Raw genomic sequence first — 19676 nt, 5'->3', positions numbered from 1 at the left:
GTGACCAGGCCAACTTGTGAAGTAGTAGTATTACATGGACACCTATATTCCTGCAATCTGGACCAACTATAGCTTCCAAGTGTTCTTCAAATGCACCACCAAAAGTGAATTGCAATAACCCAGATGAGAGGTTATCAAGTTGTGGGTGACAATGGGTAGGACGTCCTAAGCCAGGAATGTGCAGATTTGTGGAAATCTGGATTCAAGGTCCTCCAATAAATGGCAGCCATCTGCTGTTCAGTTAGGACTTGTTCATCCATGGGGGGGCGGGGGCGCAAATTATGCACTTGATTGTCTGGATCCCATTTACAAATAAGATGGACCTCCAGATGAGGTGGTCATGATTACAATCCACTTGGAATTGCTAAGGTTGAGTTTGACTCTGTTCTTCCCTATCCAGATTCCCACAACCTTCAGGCCTTGACTCAGAATCTATATATAAAACAGTTCCAAATCTACAACTTTTCTTCTGACTCTACAATGGGTTGTGAAAGTATTCGTTAAGCAATGAATCTGGGATATAGGCTGAGAATGTAAGTTAAAATTTGATCCCTAACCAGCCCTACACAGGGATTTCCGATAACATACTTGCTAGCCACTACATTATAAGGCTGAAATAATGTTGTCCAAATTAATTGTTTTGCTCTATTTAACTGTCCATTTGAGATCAGAGAGGGCTGAACCAAGTCTTTTTCACAGAGGGATTTGTGCAATCTTGGTTATATCTTTGTTATTCAAGGTATTATAAAATCTGTTGATTAGCCCAGATCAAGCAGTTTGAAATCCAACCAAGTTTCAAGCAAAAAATGAAAAATATGATGAATCTGTAAACTGAACACATGCATTTAAGCTGATGTCTGTTGGATACAACGTGTATGTTATCAGCGAGTAATTAATTCTTGAGGTTTAGGACAAAGAATATCAGAGTTGGAAGGGACCTTGCAGGTATTCCAGTCCAACCCCCTGGTCAAGCCCTACACCGTTTCAGACAGTCGGTCTCCTCTTAAATACTGTTCAGTCTCCTCTTAAAAACCTCCAGTGATGGAGCACCCACAACTTCTAAAGACAAGGAGTTCGCTGGTTGATTGTTCTGCTAGGAAATTTCTCCTTACTTTTAGGTTGAATCTCTCTTTGATTAGTTTTCATCCATTGCTTCTTGTCCTGCCTTCGGGTGCTTTGGGAAATAGGTTGACACACACACACCCGTCCTCTTTATGGCAGCCCTTCAAATATTGGAACTGCTATCGTGTCTCCCCTGGTTTTTTTCTACCGGTATACAAAGTGTAAGTAAGCTCTTTCAGTATAGGAGACAGGATTTAAATAACTCAGTATGTTTGTTTTACCAATAAACAAAAAAAAATACACTTAAAATTTATAGATAATGTAAATTCAAGATTGTTTACAAAAGTGCAACAGTGAATATTCATATTATTGAACTTCTAGTCTGAAATCATCCAAGCCAATGTTTTCTGCACATTTCTTTTGACCACTATAACTTAAATATCCAAACGTTGAAGAGATAATGCATTCTACAATATAAATTCATTGCATTTTTAATGACCCAAGTATAGTTACAGTAGTTATAAATTAAGTCAAACTCATGAATACAAGAGAGGAAGAACAGACTCAATTTTTATTCCAAATTGTTCTGTATTTCCTTTACAGATAGTTCTCTACTTACAACAATAATTCAGCTAAGAATGTTGATAGCTGTTAAGTGAATCATATGGTTGTTAAGTGAATCTAGTTTATCCCATTGACTTTGCTCGTGAGAAGCCAGCTGGGAACTTTACAAATATTGATTACATGGCCCTGGGACAGTGCAACTCTCATAAATAAATGCGTTGCCAAGTGCCCCAATTTTGATCACCTGACCTGGAGATGCTACAACGGTCATGTGAAAACTAGTCATAAGTCATAAGTTTTTTCAGTGCCGTTGCAATTTCAAACAGTCACTAAATGAATAGTGGTAAGTTGAGGGCTACCTGTACTTGATCTGATTTCAAGATTTTTAAACAAATATGCAGACAAACCCACTGATTTAGATAATTTTGTGTTAATATTAACCTACTACAGGTTAGGTTAATCTGATCAATACAGGCCTGCAGCCATCAATCTAGCACTTCCAAAATTTATCATACAATTTTTATCAAGTCCTAAAGTGACACTGCAACACAGGGGAGAGTACACCACAGTTAGTGGTAAGAGCATATACCACATTTGTAAGTAAAATGTCCATCACAAGTGATTTCAATGGCATGTCAACTTTAAAAATTGCTTTTACTTTATTCCTGTATGAATAATGAAAGTTTCTTTTTCAAGAAAGAATACCGCCACTGATATTCGTTAGGCTGAAATAAAAACACATGATTTTATAGCAATAAATCCTCTGGTTTCATTGAAGAGTAATTCTGAGTAATTGGGCACAGCAAAGAGCTGCGCATGAGGCCTTAATCCTCCTCTGAGTCACTTTCTTCTCTCTTTGTTGGAACAGAGCACTTGATGGACGTCATCAGCTGGTCTTGAATTTGTTTCCTGGGGTTTTCTTCCAGGTCTGTCTTAATGGCACCTGACTCAGAAATTTTCCATTCTAATTCTAAATGTAAGAGATAAACAACAGGGAGAAATGACACATTGTGAATGCCTTGTGAAGTTGGAAAGAATAAAGTATCACCGTGTTCCTTCTCCCTCTGAACAATTCCATCTGTTGTTTTCTTTTTCACTTTTACTATAGTGCTTAAGTTCTACACAAACTCCTTGAAGCAGCCTTTGGGACATTAACTGGCATGCTACAGCTAGCCAAGAATGGACACTTCATCTCACTTCCTTTATCTTGTTTGTAATTTATTTGGAACTGCGACTACTGTTTGGCATCTTTTGTAGAGCTCAAAGACATAAACACCCAATTCCCTGCTTATTTCTTTACAGCAACAAAACAGACATCTTCCATGTAGCAGCAGGTTTTTATTGCACATGTTCACACTGGCTTACATCCCAGAAATGGAAGCAAGTCAATAGTACAAGTTAATCAGATATCATACTGTTAACTCTGTGGGCAACCTAATCAGTCAATCTCATTTATGTTAGCTTAAAAGGAAGATTAGCATGATCTGGATTTTCTACTCAGACTACCGTGTTTCTCATATAATAAGGCCGGGTCTTTTTTTTTTTTTTGAGCCCCCCAAAAATGGCTAGGCCGTCTTTTTGGGGGGTGACTTAATTCCCCCCCCTTGCATCTTCGGGCGGGTGGGCGGCGATGGCTTGGATGTTGACCTCGGCGTTGGTGGGGCACTTCGTATCGGGGTCAACGCAGGCAGCACCATATCCGGGTGTGCAACAAAAGTACTTCCTAACGGCAAGCCCCCCCCCCATTCCCCCCCCATTTCGCATGTTTTAATATAGGCCTTAATTTGGGGGGAGGGATTTAATTTCATTTCATGCCTATAAAACATGCTGGGACTTCCTATTGGGGGAGGCCGTATTGTTGGAGAAACAGGGTAGTTCTACAGATATGATGATTAAAGTGACTAAACAACTGGGGGGGGATACAATAACAAAATGAAGTAGATAACATTAAGGGGGAAGCACTCATTCCTATTTCAATGCTAGAAACGTATGTTCATTTTGCTTGTATAATACAGTTTATCTAACATGTACTAGAAAAGGACTGATGTTAATAGTCAGTTTTCCTCCTACAAAAAAGCACAAGGACACAATTGCCAAGATGTGCCAAATATAACAAGCCTTGCCTACTATGCTGATGCAATCTGAGCTTCTGAGAAAAGGAACATTTTTTATTATTTAAGATTAAACTCAATCAATTTTAAAAACTAGTTAAGCATTTATTCACGCCAGTTCAGCACAGCTTCAATTGATAGGAAATATAAGAACACATATACAATAACTGGTAAAGCAGAAGGAAGGGAGGACCACTATCTCAAAAAAACCAAAATCTCTATTACTTAAGAGATTTCTTTTTGCATCCTTAACTTTTTGATATGGAGATTATTTAAGGAAGGAAAATAAGAATACACTGAAGTTTGATGTCAGACTACCTTAACCAATTTTCTGTGCAGAAAAGTATTCTGTTTCTTGCGAAATAGATACTCACCATCTCTTGTCAAATTCATGCTTCCAAATACCAGTGGCCCAATAAACTGGGCCTTGATGTCACCTTCCAGGTAGACAAAGATTGTGGGGAGGTTTCTATCAGGATAGTTGGGTATGCAAGTTGTAGAAATAGCTTTGACAAATTTGACATCCTGGAACTTCTTGGCAAGTCCACTTAAGTGTTGGTTTATCAAGGAACAGAGGGGAATACTAAATTTGAAGAAAGAAGAACAAAGACCCATATGCAAAAGAAAACCAATGTCTATAATGGACAATATTCATGACTTGTAGGTACTGTATGTACAAGTTTCACTAAACTGCTTATTAAAGTAGTCCTCAACTTACAACCACAATTGGGACCAGAATTTCTGTTGCTAAACAAGGAGGTTAAGTGAGTCATACCTGATTTTACAAGCTTTTTTGCCATTATGAATACATGGCAGTTGCCAAACAAACTAATTTTGATCACGTGACCAAGAGACACTGTGACAGGGATAATGTGAATAAATAATAAATTAAATTAAAAATAAATTAAAAAAACACATTTTTCAATGCCATTGTAATTCCGAATGGTAACTATATGAATGGTTGTAAGTTGAGAATTACTTGTATACTGAAGGGAAGAGGATCTCTCAGGTCAACAGAGGATCTCTCAGGTCAATAGGAAACTATCCTCATTTCCACACAGTTAAGACTATTACAATGATAAGCAGAAAGCTCTACTGCAACCTCTTTGACTTGCAACTGAATTAGGCATAAAAGGGGAAATTATACTTTTAATGCCTCTCCTTGGACAGCAGTTAGCAGCATGATTGCCATACTGAAGCAAATGATCAGATCTACCGGAGAAAAATTATCCAGGAAGACAAAAAGCCTTGAAATGCTTGCTTACCCTTGCTTGTAAAGATGCAGTATCACCCAGATATTTTTGCCAGCTTTTGTAATTTCCTGAATATAATCCTGTCCCGAGATCTCCAAAACTTGTCCAAATGTATTCTTTGCTTGAGACACTTTCCATTCAGCTATTCTCTGCTGCCTGCACAATATAGAATCAAGAAAAGAAATTTATACATACATACATACATACATACATATATAATTTTCTCTTTATAGAAAAATGTTTAGTTATTCAGAACAGAGCCAGCTTTCTCCAATCGGGGTCCTTCAGATGTCTGGGGCTGCTAATCCCAGAATTTCTAGCCAGAGTGATCATTCTTTGTTCAGGCCATATTTAGCAGGAAATCTAATATGTAACATTGCAATAAACGCAGAGGTGGTATTCAGCAGGTTCTGACCAATTCTGGAGAACCGGTAGCGGAAATTTTCTGTAGTTTGGAGAACTGGCAAATACCACCTCTAACTGGAGATTTTACAGTATCCTTCCCCTGCCACACCCACCAAGCTACGCCCAGCGTTGTCAATTTTAATGGATGTGGGGCAATGCTTATATCCCAATATTACAAGCAAGTATTTAAAAGATAACAATTTGTTTATAACTACCAGTAGTTCATTTATCCTCTGAAACTATGGTTTGCTTTTACAGTGGATGTTTAAACAAACCCCAGTAATCAGGCTTACCACTCACATTATGTCATGAACTATGGTTCTTCCCTTTATACATCAAAATATAAGGGAGATGAAAATTAGAATACATATTTTTTGAGAGATTAAAACAAGGCATAGATAGATATTAAGGGTAGTAGAGAATGGAAAAAAGGATATTTAAAACTACCCTCCAGATTAAGGAAAATGATGCAAATAAAACTACAGGTGCCCCTTGTCCCCAGATTCAGGGCAGTCTTCATCGCCAACTTGACTAATTTTGGATCTAGACTGAAACTGTCTAAATATCATAATTTAGATTCAGTAACCCCAAACTGTAAAAGAGAAAGATCAGATCTTACAGATTGTAAGAGTGAGGAAGTTGTTTTCTATGCCAGTCGTGTATTGTTCACTTTGACACAGGCTGTCCTAGATATCTGACCTTTCTTGTCATTCCACTATTAAACTATAAAATATATATTATATACATTATATAATATTGGCAATTGTAGACAAGCCTGGGCCCTTTAAAAAAATTGAGCAAGTGCTTTGAAGCGCTAAAAAAACTGGTACTTGTACTGGTCCAGCTAAAAGATTTATGAACTGCACAGGCAAACATTTATCTCATTTCACTTACTTGCACTTGTAAGTAAACTGCTAAAAGAGGCTTATACCCAAGGACACTACTACAATACCCTCTAATTTATCTAATTCTTGTTTTAATGATAACATTTCAATTACTTATTTGGAAATATAATTTCCCAGATGATGTTGGCTACATAACATATTTACTGGGGTTAGGTTTCTTCTTGAGTGAATGCCAATATCATAGTATTGATTTAGAGGCAGAAGCTTCAAATGCATTTTTATAGAGCAAATATTTTTAAAACTTCACTGTAACATTCATTTTGTCTCTTATAAGAACATTTGTGTCAAGCACTGTCAAAGTGACCTGAAGATTTATTGCACATGCAAGATACCTGTTGCTTTTTATGGGTTTCACTGGTTTAACTACAATATAAAGTACCGTAATTTTTGAGTAATGCATGTAATTTGTTTTTACTGAATCATACATATCTTCATTCTTATATTAATACCCATTAATTTGATATGAGTTCTCTACTTATCTGTTATCATATGCTATGACACATTGGCATATGTATGCACAGCTATTTTGCTCAGTGCACATAGAGACGGTAGGAACAATTTCCAAAGCAACCCACAATCCTTGCAAAAGATGTGGCTGTTTCAGGAATTTGAAACAAGCTGTTTACACACAATCCTATATATTGCCAAGCATTCTTTTTTCAAATGCTTTGTACAGACCTGAGTGCCAGTGATCTCACTGCTAAACTACACTTATGCAGGCCCTATTTCTGTGAATTTGTACATATTCATTTAGCAATAATTCATACTGGCAACTTGGTCAATTGAGGCAGTTGCTAAGTGAATCCACAACTGTACTTACGATGCAATTTTAGCTTTGCTTTGCTTTACAGATCCTCAAAGATTATATTCCAAGGATTGTTTCCACACTTACTTTTTCATTATTGTTGTAATTGCTTTGGGACAGTCTGAAAATAAGGACTACCTATATATAAATGGTTATCAGTTATAGAGGAAGGCTTGACCTGGCTAAAACGGAATTCTTTACCATACCTTATAATTATGTTGGCAAACCTATGCCACACATGCCGGAAGTAGCATGCAGAGCCATTTCCCCCGGCACGCGAGAGGTCGCCCGGAAGAGCCACACTGCGCATGCATGCGCGCGCTGCCACCCGACAGCTGACGCGCATGTGCAGGGGCAGAGGGGGGTGCACAGGAGACACGTGCGCGTGCGCAGGGATGCGCTGCGTGCCAGGGGACAATGCGCACATCCGCAGATGTGCAGTGCAAGAGGGAATTGTGAGTGCATGTGCAAAGACGCACGGTGCACGAGGCGGGAATCGTGCATGCATGCGCAGATGCACAGCATGTGAGTCACACATGCATGTGCAAACGTGCAGTGCACGAGGGGGCACGTGCATGCGCATGCACTGCCTTCTGGGTGCTGGCATACAAGCGTGCGCAAGCAAGCAAGTGCGCAATTATTGGCACGGGAGCCAAAAAAGGTTAGCCACCACTGCCTTATAACATCAACAATAATTTCCAATTACAACTATATTTATGGCACATTCAACAAAATATTCTCACCTGTACATTTCTATAGCACGTTCATCCTCCTCATTGAATTCATCTTCATTTTCTTCAAGTTCCTCCAGAGTCATATCTTCATAGGTCTTAACTGATATGGAAGAAATACAGAGTCACCAGTAAAAAAAAAAGAGAGGTTGGTAACTCTTACAAAGGACAAATTTCAGACCGCAGACAATACAGAATTACACACAAAGATCTCAGTTGAATTTGAATCATGCAAATTTTATGAATAGAAGCCATTTAAAGACAGCTTGCATGTTATGTCGACAAAAATTTTGCTCTGTACATCTTTGTGTTGGCAAAAAAAAATACAGTCCTCTTTGTGAGTTTTTAATAAGTCTCAGGCAGCTAACACATGTAGAGAACCAAATCTTGTCCCTTAGCCAGCATAATCTTGCATTTTTCCCGTACCATCTGTTGCTCTTTCAACCTCTGCAAAAAGCCCTAAAGGAAAATTTTATTTCTCTGTTATTGAATGCACTTTAGAGTTCATACCATCTAGAGTTCTGATTTAGCACGGGTCCAGGAAGTAGGAGTGGACATACTGTACTTCGTCTCATCTTATGTATTTATTTCACTCTTATCTTTCTAATATTATTTAAACTAGGTATAAGTCAAAGCCACCAACTGAATCCAATAAAAGACAGTATTATTATATTAACCAATAGTTTAAATAACCAAAAATGAATTAAAAGCTTTTTAAAATGTTAATAGTTGTGCGAGATTCCTTATCTGTGCAAGGGAGGCGGTCCAAAAACTAGGGCAGCAACAGAAGGTCAACTTCAAGATCCTTCCAAGTGAGCTTATTGAGCTTATAGGTGAATCTCATGAAGAAACTTTGCAGTAGGATAGTGCAGAGCAGGGTTTTCTAACCTTGGCAACTTTAAGACCTATGGACTTGTTTTGGGAATTCTGGGAATTGATGTCCACACATTTTAAAATGGCTAAGGCTGGGAAACCTGGTGCAGATCATGCTGTGAAAATGATGGTTTGTTAAATTAGGCACAGCTCTCTCCATTACACGTTCATGTCTGTAACAAACTTGTTGCAAATGAAAAGTGAATCACTTCTACACAGACTTGAACCTAATTGTTATTGCCCTCAGAATGATGCCATCCCATTAACTGGGTTCCTGCAACTAACTTGCTGGGAGTATTCATTTGCTACTGCTCCTACTGAGCCAATTCTTATTTTAGGCAGCAATCATCTGCTTATTTTCTAAATGACGTATAATAAGAAAGGCAATTTTAAATCTTGCCAAGGGGCACAATCTTGCTCAACAAAAGAATTTTTAACTCTGAAAAGAGCACCCCATGAATCAAGCAAATGGATTCAAAAACAATATTCTTACTGCTGATCACATGCTAAGGCCATCTCTCCAGTCTCATGAACAACCATACCAGTTATATTAGTTGATCTAAGGCAGATTTCGTAAATGTTACTCTCCTTGGTTTGAAACAGGCCAAGCTTGGAAATTCATTATAGAGGGGGCACTCTATAAGGGTGGTAGATGATGAGGCAAGAGAGAAGACTACATCCCTGTGCTATCCATCCCCTTGGTTTATATTCTCTATTTAATTCTTATTAATTGTAATTGTTATATTTATATTTTTATCATTTTGTAAGCCTCCCAGAGTTGCTCCAAGAGTGAGATGGGTTGCATATAAATTGAATGCATGCACGCATGAATGAATGAATGAACAAATGAATGAGTAAGCAAGCAAGTCCTTTTCAACTAAGAGAATCTCTGGAATTCTAGATTATTCATTACTGTTGACCTAGGGGCATGTTTTTATGATTGCTATGACTTTTAGAAACCAATGCAGAATGATATACATATGTAGTTTGTAGCTCTCAATCAAAGTTTCTCTGACTTTCTACAATCTATAGGGTAGTTCTCAAGAGCTGTTCGATTTGAACTAAAAACAAATCATAATCTACAGTAGTTGCTAAATGTCTTACTAAAAAAAAAGACCAGAAGTATATAAAAATAATTTATGCAATGAGGGTGCCTTCACTGCTAATTTTATACAGGTACTCTTCAATTTACAACATTTACAAATGCTTAGCAACCATTTGAAGTTCTAACAAACCTCCCCAAGACTAGGTATGATCTGGATTTGAAGTTCCAATAATCACCCGCCTGGTCATGTGATCCTATTTTGGCCACTCAGCAGCTGGTCTCCATTTATGGTTGTTTCCAAAGTCAAATTGCCCTTTTTGGCCCAAAACTGGCATTTACTTCCTATTTCCAGAAAAAAAGGTTAATTGTGGAAAATGGATTGATTTAACGACTGTAGCATTCTCTTAAAAACTGTGGTATTCACTTAACAACCATTACAAAAAAGGATGTAAAATCAGGCATGATTTACATGTTGACCTGTTTAACAACCAGCATGACTTACCACTGTAATTTTGGCCTTAATTACAGTCATAAATTGAGGATTACCTGTATTTCATTAAAATTATATATGTACTGTAGATCAAAGTCTATCAGTTACATGTCCTGAGAATTAAATCCCAGCCTATAGTGTAAACAGCAGTTGGAAATTCACTGAGTTTAACCAGTCATCAGAAACACAAACAGTTCTGAATATTTCTCCTGGTCCTTATCCCAAAGGTGCTTTTTCAAGAGGCAACTGAACTTTCTGGTTTTTCTTTGAAAATGTTTCGCTTCTCATCCAAGAAACTTCTTCAGCTCTGGCTGGATGGTGGGGAATGGAAGGATGGACAGAAGCTTCTTGGATGAGAAGTGAAACGTCTTCAAAGAAAAACCAGAAAGTCCAGTTGCCTCTTGAAAAAGCACCTTTGGGGCAATCAAGGCCTAGATGACTGAGAATCTCCACAGATAGTCCTGATCCTTACTTTTCAAGTACAAGAATTAATTTTGAAACCTTTTCACCCAAGATATCCAAAACTCAAAATGAGCCTTACACAAGGCTCAATGAAGTTACAGAGACCCTTGTTTGCAGTGAGAAGGCGCCTATATTTTGAGGTGAAAAATAACCCCAAAAAACTGGATAATAGGACTTTCATATTAATTCAGCATACTAAACAAGACTGCTTGCCAACTGATTGTTGCTGGAGGATCTGCTGCTCCCTTTCTTCTTCCGCCTGTTCTTGTTCTTTCAGCTTTTCTTTGGGAGGAAGGATGCCTTTTTTACGCAAGATGTCATTCCATTCTGTATCAGCATTAGGATCCTAGAACATAAAATGATAAGAGCACCATCACCAACAGAGAACCTTATTCTGACTCCCTACATATTAAGACTGTATCAACTTTACTGCAGAATTTGAAGATTCCTTTGAAAAACATGGTGGATTGCTGGCAAGAATACCAAACCTCATGTCTACAACCCAATTTGCATGTCTGTACAGATACAGTGCATGGTTAATGAAATATTTAAGCTAATCCTATTTTAAGGGAGACAATTCAGTTGAACCCAGAAGGACTTTAAAAAAAATTTTTATTAGATATAAACATTAAAAAACAATGAATGTGGTGTTTCTTCTTTGACATACATTTCTGTCCAATCTTTTGACAGTTAGAAATAAAGAAAGAAAAAAGTTAATACATTTATATACATTTTTGTGTATCATTTTTCCAATTATCTTTATATTCCTTTTTAACACTTCTCTATTTATTTTAAATCTATGAACATCCTTTCATATCCCTCCATTTATAGAATTTGTTCCATATTTTATACTGTATAGTGCAGTGTTGGTGCAGTGTCGGGGGTTTTCGGTTCAATGTGTGAAGGGTAAAGGATGTGTGTTTGTGTTTATTTTCATGGTCATGATGTGCACTGAAGATGGTGTTTGATTTCGTTGTACAAGGTGCAATGACAATAAACTAAACTAAACTAAACTAAACTAAATAATATTCTAGTTCATCTAGTTCAATTCAAGTGTAAGTCGATCTAATTCGGCGCATTGTAATATTTTCCCAATCAAGGCATCTTTACTTGGAATCTCTCTTGCCTTCCAGTTTTGGGCAAATGTTATTCTTGCTGCCGTAATTATGCATATAATTAAATAAGTTCCAACTTTGTTTACATTCCCCTACATTATTCCTAATAGAAACATCTCTGGTGTATACTGAATTTCAAGTCCTGCCAGAGGGACTTTTTTTTCCGTAAACATCCAAGTCTGCTTCCATAAGACAAAAAAGGTAAATAAAAAAACCATGGAAAAGCAACCAATAGCTAAAACCAGTAAAAATATAGTACAAATTAAGATATAAAAACAGCAATATTTTTCAACCAATTTCAATAACATCTAAACATTTGCATATGGAAGAAAATAAAGACACAGCAATGTAAGCAACTATACTACACCATCATTATGCCAGTAAAATCATAGTAGAGGCTAAAAAATGCATTAAGCATGGAACAGATGGAAATCAAATAGTATAATCACTTCATGGTGTTTCTTATGGAGTCAAGAGACCAGCAGAAAATTAACACATGCTCTCCTTCTTGACAGGCCAAATTCAATAAAGTAAAATTCAAGTGATAATACTGGAAGTAAGGACTCTATGAAAACACACAAAAAAGAAAAAGAACAAATCAATTCTGGGACATCCTTTTATGACTGAGCAAAACACTAAGCCGCAACAAGAGCTGTACTTTGGCTTATAAGAATTGACATTAAATAAACCTTTCTTGGACTTTCAATTACAATCAAATGTATTATAACAAAAGATTCTGGGATGCAAGAATAAACGCAAATGTCAAGAGAGCTGCTCATAAGTTCTGCATGGAGAACAGAGATGATTAAATTGATTCCTTCATCCAAAGGAGATAATATATTTAATTTTCTTTCTATTTGGAAATTGCTTCTGGATATTGTGCTTACAATGGGAAAAATACAACTTGGATTTTATTTTTGCTGATTAGATAGGTTTTTGCTACAGAAACGACTAGTATATACGGTACTAGTGTGTAAAAGTAAACAGTTGTAATTATCTTCTACTGTGCTAAAGAGAGATGGAAGTCAATGTCTTTTTCTTTCTTTTTCCCCCTCTACTCCATATTTTCTTTCCTTCGCTTCCCCCCTAGTTTTCTGCTTTTCTTTGCATTTTATATTTTGATAAACCAATAAAAATGTGAAAAAACACCAGCCTCTGAATGGCTGAGCAGCACTTTGCTGAAAGGTCTCATGTCTCCTTCCAAGTTTCCTTCCCAAGTTTTATTATGTAGGCAGATAAAGTGTTAAGTCATTTTCCCACAGTCTAACTTCTACTTATGTTTACTTGTGTTTACTTGTTATTAATACTTGTTTTAACTATCTGTTTTGTTGTATGCTGCCCAAAGTCAATTTGTGAGGTGGGCGGCTATATAAAGTTGCTAAATAATAAATAATTTATCTTACGGTATTAAGAAACAGTACTAGGAATAGTGGGGGAAGTTCTGTTGCTATCCTCTTTTCTTTAAAGCACAGGTGTCAAACTCGATCACATCATGTGACATAACGTGACTTTTGTTTGCCTTTGTCGAGTCAGGTTGAGCGTGGCTGGCGTGTGACACATCCGGCCCGTGGGCCACCAGTTTAACAGACCTGCTTTAAATTGTCATAATTTTACTAATTATACTTTGCAGCTTTAAAGTCATTATGTCGGATTAAAATTACATTACCCTGAGAGGACACTGGTGTTTGTGGGTTCAGGCACCCAATCCATCTTCTCTAGTCAAGCAATCTACAGTCTGGCTACAATTTTCAGCTTTTCCCTTCCCTATCATTTACACCAGGAAAACAGTTAAACGAAAACAAAGCCCGGCTTTATTTTTTCTACTCCTCCAAACACGGGAGCAATTATTGCAAGAACTTAGGATAGTCCTAAGAATATACACTAAGAAAGGAGAGTGTTTGTAGCTCAGGTTGAAATGAAGGGTCCTTGGTGCCCTCTGAGCTTGGCTGCTTGCTTGCAGACGTTTCATTATCCAAACTAGCTAACATCATCAATCCTCTCACACTCTTAAATACATACTTTAACTTCTGTACAGACCCCTCACATCCCGGACACAAACTGTTTCAACTCCTTCCCTCAAAATGATGCTATAGAGCAGTGGTCCCCAACCTTTTTTATGCCGCGGCCCACCGGCATCAGCCGCCGCCATCTTGTTTTTGATGAAAAGCCTCCGGTGAGCTCACCGGAAGCACTTTTTCATCAAAAAAGATGGCATAGCGTTTCAGTAGCTTTCCGGGTAGAAATGGCTTTCTACCCGGAAAAGCTTCATCGAAGCGCGCCACATCTTGTTTGATGAAAAAGTGCTTCCGGTGAGCTTTCACCCCGAAAAGCTCACCGGAAGCACTTTTTCATCAAAACAAGATGGCGGCACCCAGCAAACCAGCGGCCCGGTAGGATTTGTTCCACGGACCCGGTGGTTGGGGACCCCTGCTATAGAGCACTGCACACCAGGACAACTAGACACAAGAGGAGTTTCCCCCCCGAACCCCATCACTCTGCTAAACAAATAATTTCTTCAACACTGTTCAACTATTTACAAAGTCTGCCCTACTATTACTGTTAATCTTCTCATCACTCCTTATCACCCATCCCCTCCCACTTGTGACTGTATGACTGTAACTATGTCGCTTGTATCCTTACAAGTTTCCTAGTGGTTGAAAGGTGTCAAAACGCCTTTCTTTCAAGGATTCGATTTTCCCGCTGGGAGAGCTCCGGCGCAAGGATACGGACAACTGCTTGAAAGCTGGATCTTTTTATTTTTCAGGAAGGCGGAGAACAGCAAGAAGTCTGCGTTCCTGGGCTAGCTAGCTTCTTATGGTAAGTCCCTGGTTTTTTATACCCTTTTCTCCCTTTGTAAGTTGATTTTGTGTGAGTGTTTGTATTTGTGCCTAATGTTTCAAATCCTGTTTGAGTTTGTCTTTATTTCCGCCGGAGGGCAAACTCCGTGGGGTGGCCAGATTGTATTATTGGTTTTCTGTAATCTCTTTTAGGTTTAAGATAGTTTTTCATATTTGTTCTGTGGCAATCTCCTGTCTGTCCCTTTTGTAATTTATATTTTGTGTCTTTTGTCTGTTTGTTTTGCTTATTGGTATGTCCTGTGTTTGTAAGGGTTTTCTAAATTATCTTTTGTTTCCTTTTCCTATTTGTCTAGTTTTCTTAATTACTTAGGCTTTTGTCTGTAGGGATTCTTTAACACTTTTTATTTGATTCCTTTTCCTATGTAAGTTTGTTTTCTGGCTGACCTGATGTTCCCCTTGGGCTTTTCCTGTTTTTGTGACACCATTGCCTTTCTGAAATTCCCTTTCCATACTACTATGATTTGATTGCTTATTGTACCCTATTTTTATTATTTATTTATTTATTTGTCAAGCAATTATAAGGTAACAGGTATAAGTATAAACATAGTTATGAATAAATGAAATGGATACATATAAGAAAAATAAAAAGAAACAATAGGACTGGGACGGTAGGCACGGTCGGTGCCTACAGACCTCTTAGGAAAGGGGTGAGGTCAATAGTAGACAGTTTAAGGTTAAAGTTTTTGGGGTTTGGGGAAGAAACCACAGAGTCAGGTAGAGTATTCCAGACATTGACCACTCTGATACATGATGATTCTTGACGAATCTATCTTTTCTTTTATGCATACAGAGAGCATATGCACCAAAGACAAATTCCTTGTGTGTGCAATCACACTTGGCCAATAAAGAATTCTATTCTATTCTATTCTATTCTATTCTATTCTATTCACTCATCCACAGTACCCGGAAAAGCGGTCTCGGAGCATGCGCTGAACGAACACTCAGCAAGCGAAAAAGAAACACAGGCGGAAGAGTCACCACCACGTGTAGTTTGCTCCAGGGTTTCTCAAGCTTGGCTATTTGTAAAGATGTGGACTTCAATTCCCAGAATTCCCTCAGGCTGGGCGAATTACGAGCGCTTAAGTTTCACACATCTCCAGGCTGCCAAGCCCGAGAAATACAACGCTAAATCGACCCACCCACGAAGCACAAATCCAGCTAAGCCAGCCATTCTTCCGGATTCTCGCCTCCCCGGCGGCTAACCCTCTCTCGAAATCCCGCCCCTATTAGGCAGGCAGGCAGGCAGGCAAGCACGGGAGATAACACGGTCTTCTTGGAGACAACACGGTCTAATTGGGCTAACCTGCATTTTGGAGGGAAGGTCTTGCTGCTATTGCTGCCACTGAAAGGCCCAAATCGCGGCGAATCGAGGCGGGCACCCCACGCGTGTCCCGGCGGATCAGTGGGACGAACCCAAGCAGGCGTTGCACACACGCAACTAACCCGCCCACTGTCCGTCCTGACGTCTCCTTATTAGGGTTGATCCGGGCATTTTTCCTTGCCTGGGGTGGCGTCTGGCAGCGCTTAGGCTGCGATGCAGAAAGGAGGTGGAGGGGGGGTTGCAGTCGGAGGAGCTGCTTTTACGAGGCACTAAATCAGGGGTCTCCAAACTTGCCAACTTTAAGATTAGTGGACTTATTTTTTTGAGCAGTGTAGTTTACCATTGTTTTCTTTCAGGAAGTGGGATTTTTTAAAATTTCCAATATCCAAAGCTTGCTTATCTTATAATGTGGAGAACCTAAGACTTCTGGGCTGCAAGATTCCAGGCCTCCATGACCAGAGTTTTTTGAATGTTTACATATCATGGGTGGTTCAATTTAGCATTGTATTTCTCAGGCTTCAAGATGGCAACTTGAAGATATGTGAACTTCAACTCTCAGAATTCCCTGGGGTGTAATTCAGGGAATTCTGATAGCTCTGCAAGATCAGCCAAAAACGTCTATCTACTCAGAGATCAATAAAATAAACAGAGAGTGACTCATTGAAATCAGGGATTTACAATACTGATGCTCAAATACCTTACTTAAGTTTACTGTGCATTGATCTTTTGGCTAATACCTTGTCGTGTCTGTGTGTCTACTCAGCTTACATTTTACTCCCGTCACCTAAGAGAAAATCAGGTCTTAATGGAAACGTACCTTATGACACTATATTAGCAATAAATGACTCAAAATTGCCTTTTTAAGGAAAAATTTACCCTGTTCATGAAAGGAGATGGTTTCTATATACTTAATATTAAGGTACAGTTTCCCAGTAGCCAAATTTGGAAAGAACCCTTATCCATAGGTTCCCAATAAATCCAGTTTTCTGGATTTGCATAATTTACTAAGCAAGAAAACATATAGATTAGTTTTCATTCATGTTAACCTAAAATGAGTTTGTTAATTTGTAGTTTAGTGTATTGTTTAAATTCAGCTTTAATCTAGAAATTAATTTTCAAAAGAAAATAATTGTGGTAAACATCCTGCTAACCATAAAAAGTTTTCTATTGTAAGGGGGGTGGGGTTGTAGTTTTGTTGCCAAGGAAAAATCAGCTTAATTAAAATTAGTATTAATAGTGAAGTAGATGCAGCTGCTTAAATCCACACTAATTATAAATAGAGGTGTTTAAAAAGAGGCAGTATCTGCCTCAAGCAAGAAGAAAGTATTTGGCTGTCTAAAGACAGAGAGTAATATAAGAAGTGAGTAATTTTGGAGAGTTTTTTTTTAAAGTTATAAATACTAAACCTGGTTTTGGCTTACCTGACATTACCTGATAAAATAAGAATATTGTATAGTTAGCTTTATATTATAGAGAATGTTGATTTTTTTAAAAAAATAGGACTAGATAATGTTTTATTTAAAATGTTGCAATATTGGCCAGAAACATTTAACCTGTTCTGTAGCAGCTAACTAATTAGCAGACTAAACTAAATATTTTATACTATACAAAGAAACCTGCTGCTTTTTAGTATCCCATTTAATACACTGCGCCAAATGGTGGTTTATTCAATAAACCATAATTAAATACAATCTGCTGGGAATACACAAACACAGCCAATATCAAATAAACTGTGTTGTGGATAATGATGATGGAACCAAGAGATTTCATAGTTTTATACAGAAATAACTACAAAGCAAATTCCTAGACTATGTAATGGTTCCACTGTAAAATTGTACTGTAGTTGCTGGATTAAAGTTAAATCTTAATAATTTATTCTTGTTATACTGCAGTTGAGGCCTTTAATGTTATTCTGAAAATATTTGCAGATTTTTCCAAACTGAGTGAACCTGATAACATCAATAGCAAAGTTGTTCCATTTATCTTGATTATTTTTCAATAGAAAGATGGAAGTGCTGTTTTAAATGTAGTACTTCTTTAACAGTCTTATATAGAAATAACAGGGATGTGTATCCAAATCTTACTCATGTAATTCATGTTTAATGGCTAGTGCTTAAGTTTGTTAGCAGAATAGTCTATTAGGGTTTGTTAAATTGCAGAGTTAAATTGAAGTAATGAAGAAAAGTCATCTTTGTTTATAGGACCAGAATGTCTGGGCGTGGTAAGAAACATCCAAAGCCAGCACAGCCTGCCAAAATCTCCAAGACTAAAAAAGCTGGCTTGCAGTTTGCTGTGTCCCGAATTCACCGGTACCTCAGAAAGGGCCATTATGCTGAAAGAATAAGTGCAGGAGCCTCAGTGTACCTGGCCTCCGTCTTGGAATATCTGACTGCAGAGGTCATGGAATTAGCTGGGAATGCTGCTCATCAGAACAAGAAGAAGCGGATTGGACCACGCCATATCCAGCTGGCAATAAGGAATGATGAAGAGTTGAACAAGTTGTTTACAAATGTGACCATTCCTGAAGGAGGAGTTATCCCCAACATCCACGCCCTTCTTCTTCCTAAGAAAACATCACAGTTTAAAGAAGCCAGAGGGGATAATCAGTCCCAGGAATTCTGACACATTCTGCATCTTATCTTGCAAGAACAGACTTGTTAAAAGGGAAAGACTGAAATTGGTTCCGTTTGTAGCAGTTTCCACTGGTTATCCCCCAATTATATATGGGCCTCACAAGAGGAACAATGTCCACCTAGCTCTAATATAAATGGCTTTTAGTCCTGAATGGGGTGGAGAATTAGTGGTGCATACCTCTCTATTTCTGTACAGACTAAGTATTAGTGATCATCATTTATAGTGTTGTATGAATCTTGTTGCAGAAAGCATAGATGATGTCTTATGTTAACCTGGCTATCCTCAGGCTGGCTATCCTCAGATATGTAATTCTTCAACCTCACAACTTAAGTGGTTTTATTCCTGTTTTTTCAATAGTAAGTAAAATGATTGGTATTTGCAAAACCATTTTGATATTCACCAAGGTTTTGCCCCCATATCGGATCTTTCAAGTTACTTACTTGCAATAAGGAATTGTGAAATAGAACTGTAGTTATATTCTTCCTTGCATTTATAGTCTTAGTTTTTATGATGCTATTTAGCTTTTACTTCACGTACCTTTAGATGAGTTCCTCATCTCAGACATGTTTGTCATTGAATTGATAAAAATTCTTCTTGATTGTTGGTTTAATCTAATACAAACCCTTTATATAATGACTTCATAATTAAAAATATACCTTACTTGCAAATGTGACCAAAAAAGTTTATAACTCAAAAGCAGAGAACAGGCTTTTCGTGGCAAAGCTCCCAAGTTGGATCTCTGGAATCCATTGATAAGAGTTATCAACAATGCTGGTTTAGATGGATTAATAATTTCAAATTGTGCAAATCCATAATATGGTTTGCTTGGTTCTGGTTAAGTTTGTTGTGTGAGTCCATCCCTTGTTTTTTTTAATCAAACCATGGCTTGGTATTAAGTGAACTTTCACAACATAGGCCAGCTTCCTATTTCCAGATACTTCTTTGAACTAGAGCTAGCTGCATCTATCAGTCAATGAGCAAGCATGCAGAAGTGAAGATTTTAGTAATGTTGGATTGATGGTGAATGTGTATATGTATTCTA

The 19676-nt window shown here is 37.8% G+C and overlaps 2 protein-coding genes across 3 annotated transcripts; one reads left to right on the top strand and one right to left on the bottom strand.

Annotated features, from left to right (window-relative positions):
• Positions 1 to 1360: 1360 nt before the first annotated feature.
• Positions 1361 to 16149, bottom strand: PDCL3 (phosducin like 3). The gene is made up of 6 exons (XM_026666790.2): positions 15983 to 16149; positions 10920 to 11052; positions 7849 to 7939; positions 5003 to 5146; positions 4112 to 4320; positions 1361 to 2596 (listed from the first exon to the last, which is right to left on the bottom strand). Exons 1-6 carry the CDS (start codon positions 15986 to 15988, stop codon positions 2451 to 2453), a joined length of 729 nt encoding a protein of 242 aa, XP_026522575.2. The 5' UTR covers positions 15989 to 16149; the 3' UTR covers positions 1361 to 2450.
• Positions 16150 to 16173: 24 nt separating this feature from the next.
• Positions 16174 to 19302, top strand: LOC113411581 (histone H2A type 1-like). 2 transcript variants are annotated; one of them, XM_087967171.1, is made up of 2 exons: positions 16174 to 16226; positions 18202 to 19302. In XM_087967171.1, exon 2 carries the CDS (start codon positions 18209 to 18211, stop codon positions 18620 to 18622), a length of 414 nt encoding a protein of 137 aa, XP_087823297.1. In that variant the 5' UTR covers positions 16174 to 16226; positions 18202 to 18208; the 3' UTR covers positions 18623 to 19302. The 2 variants fall into 2 exon arrangements, with proteins under 2 accessions (XP_087823297.1, XP_026522500.1); XM_026666715.2 differs by lacking the exon at positions 16174 to 16226 and adding an exon at positions 17236 to 17360 and having other exon boundaries at positions 18202 to 18729.
• Positions 19303 to 19676: the final 374 nt, after the last annotated feature.

The sequence above is a fragment of the Notechis scutatus genome, chromosome 5, assembly GCF_049901735.1.
Source record: "Notechis scutatus isolate UNSWTSFEM ecotype Mainland chromosome 5, rNotScu1.2, whole genome shotgun sequence".
NCBI lineage: Eukaryota > Metazoa > Chordata > Lepidosauria > Squamata > Elapidae > Notechis > Notechis scutatus.
Note: the sequence above shows the minus strand (reverse complement) of the source record. Positions and strands in the feature narration are given on the sequence as shown.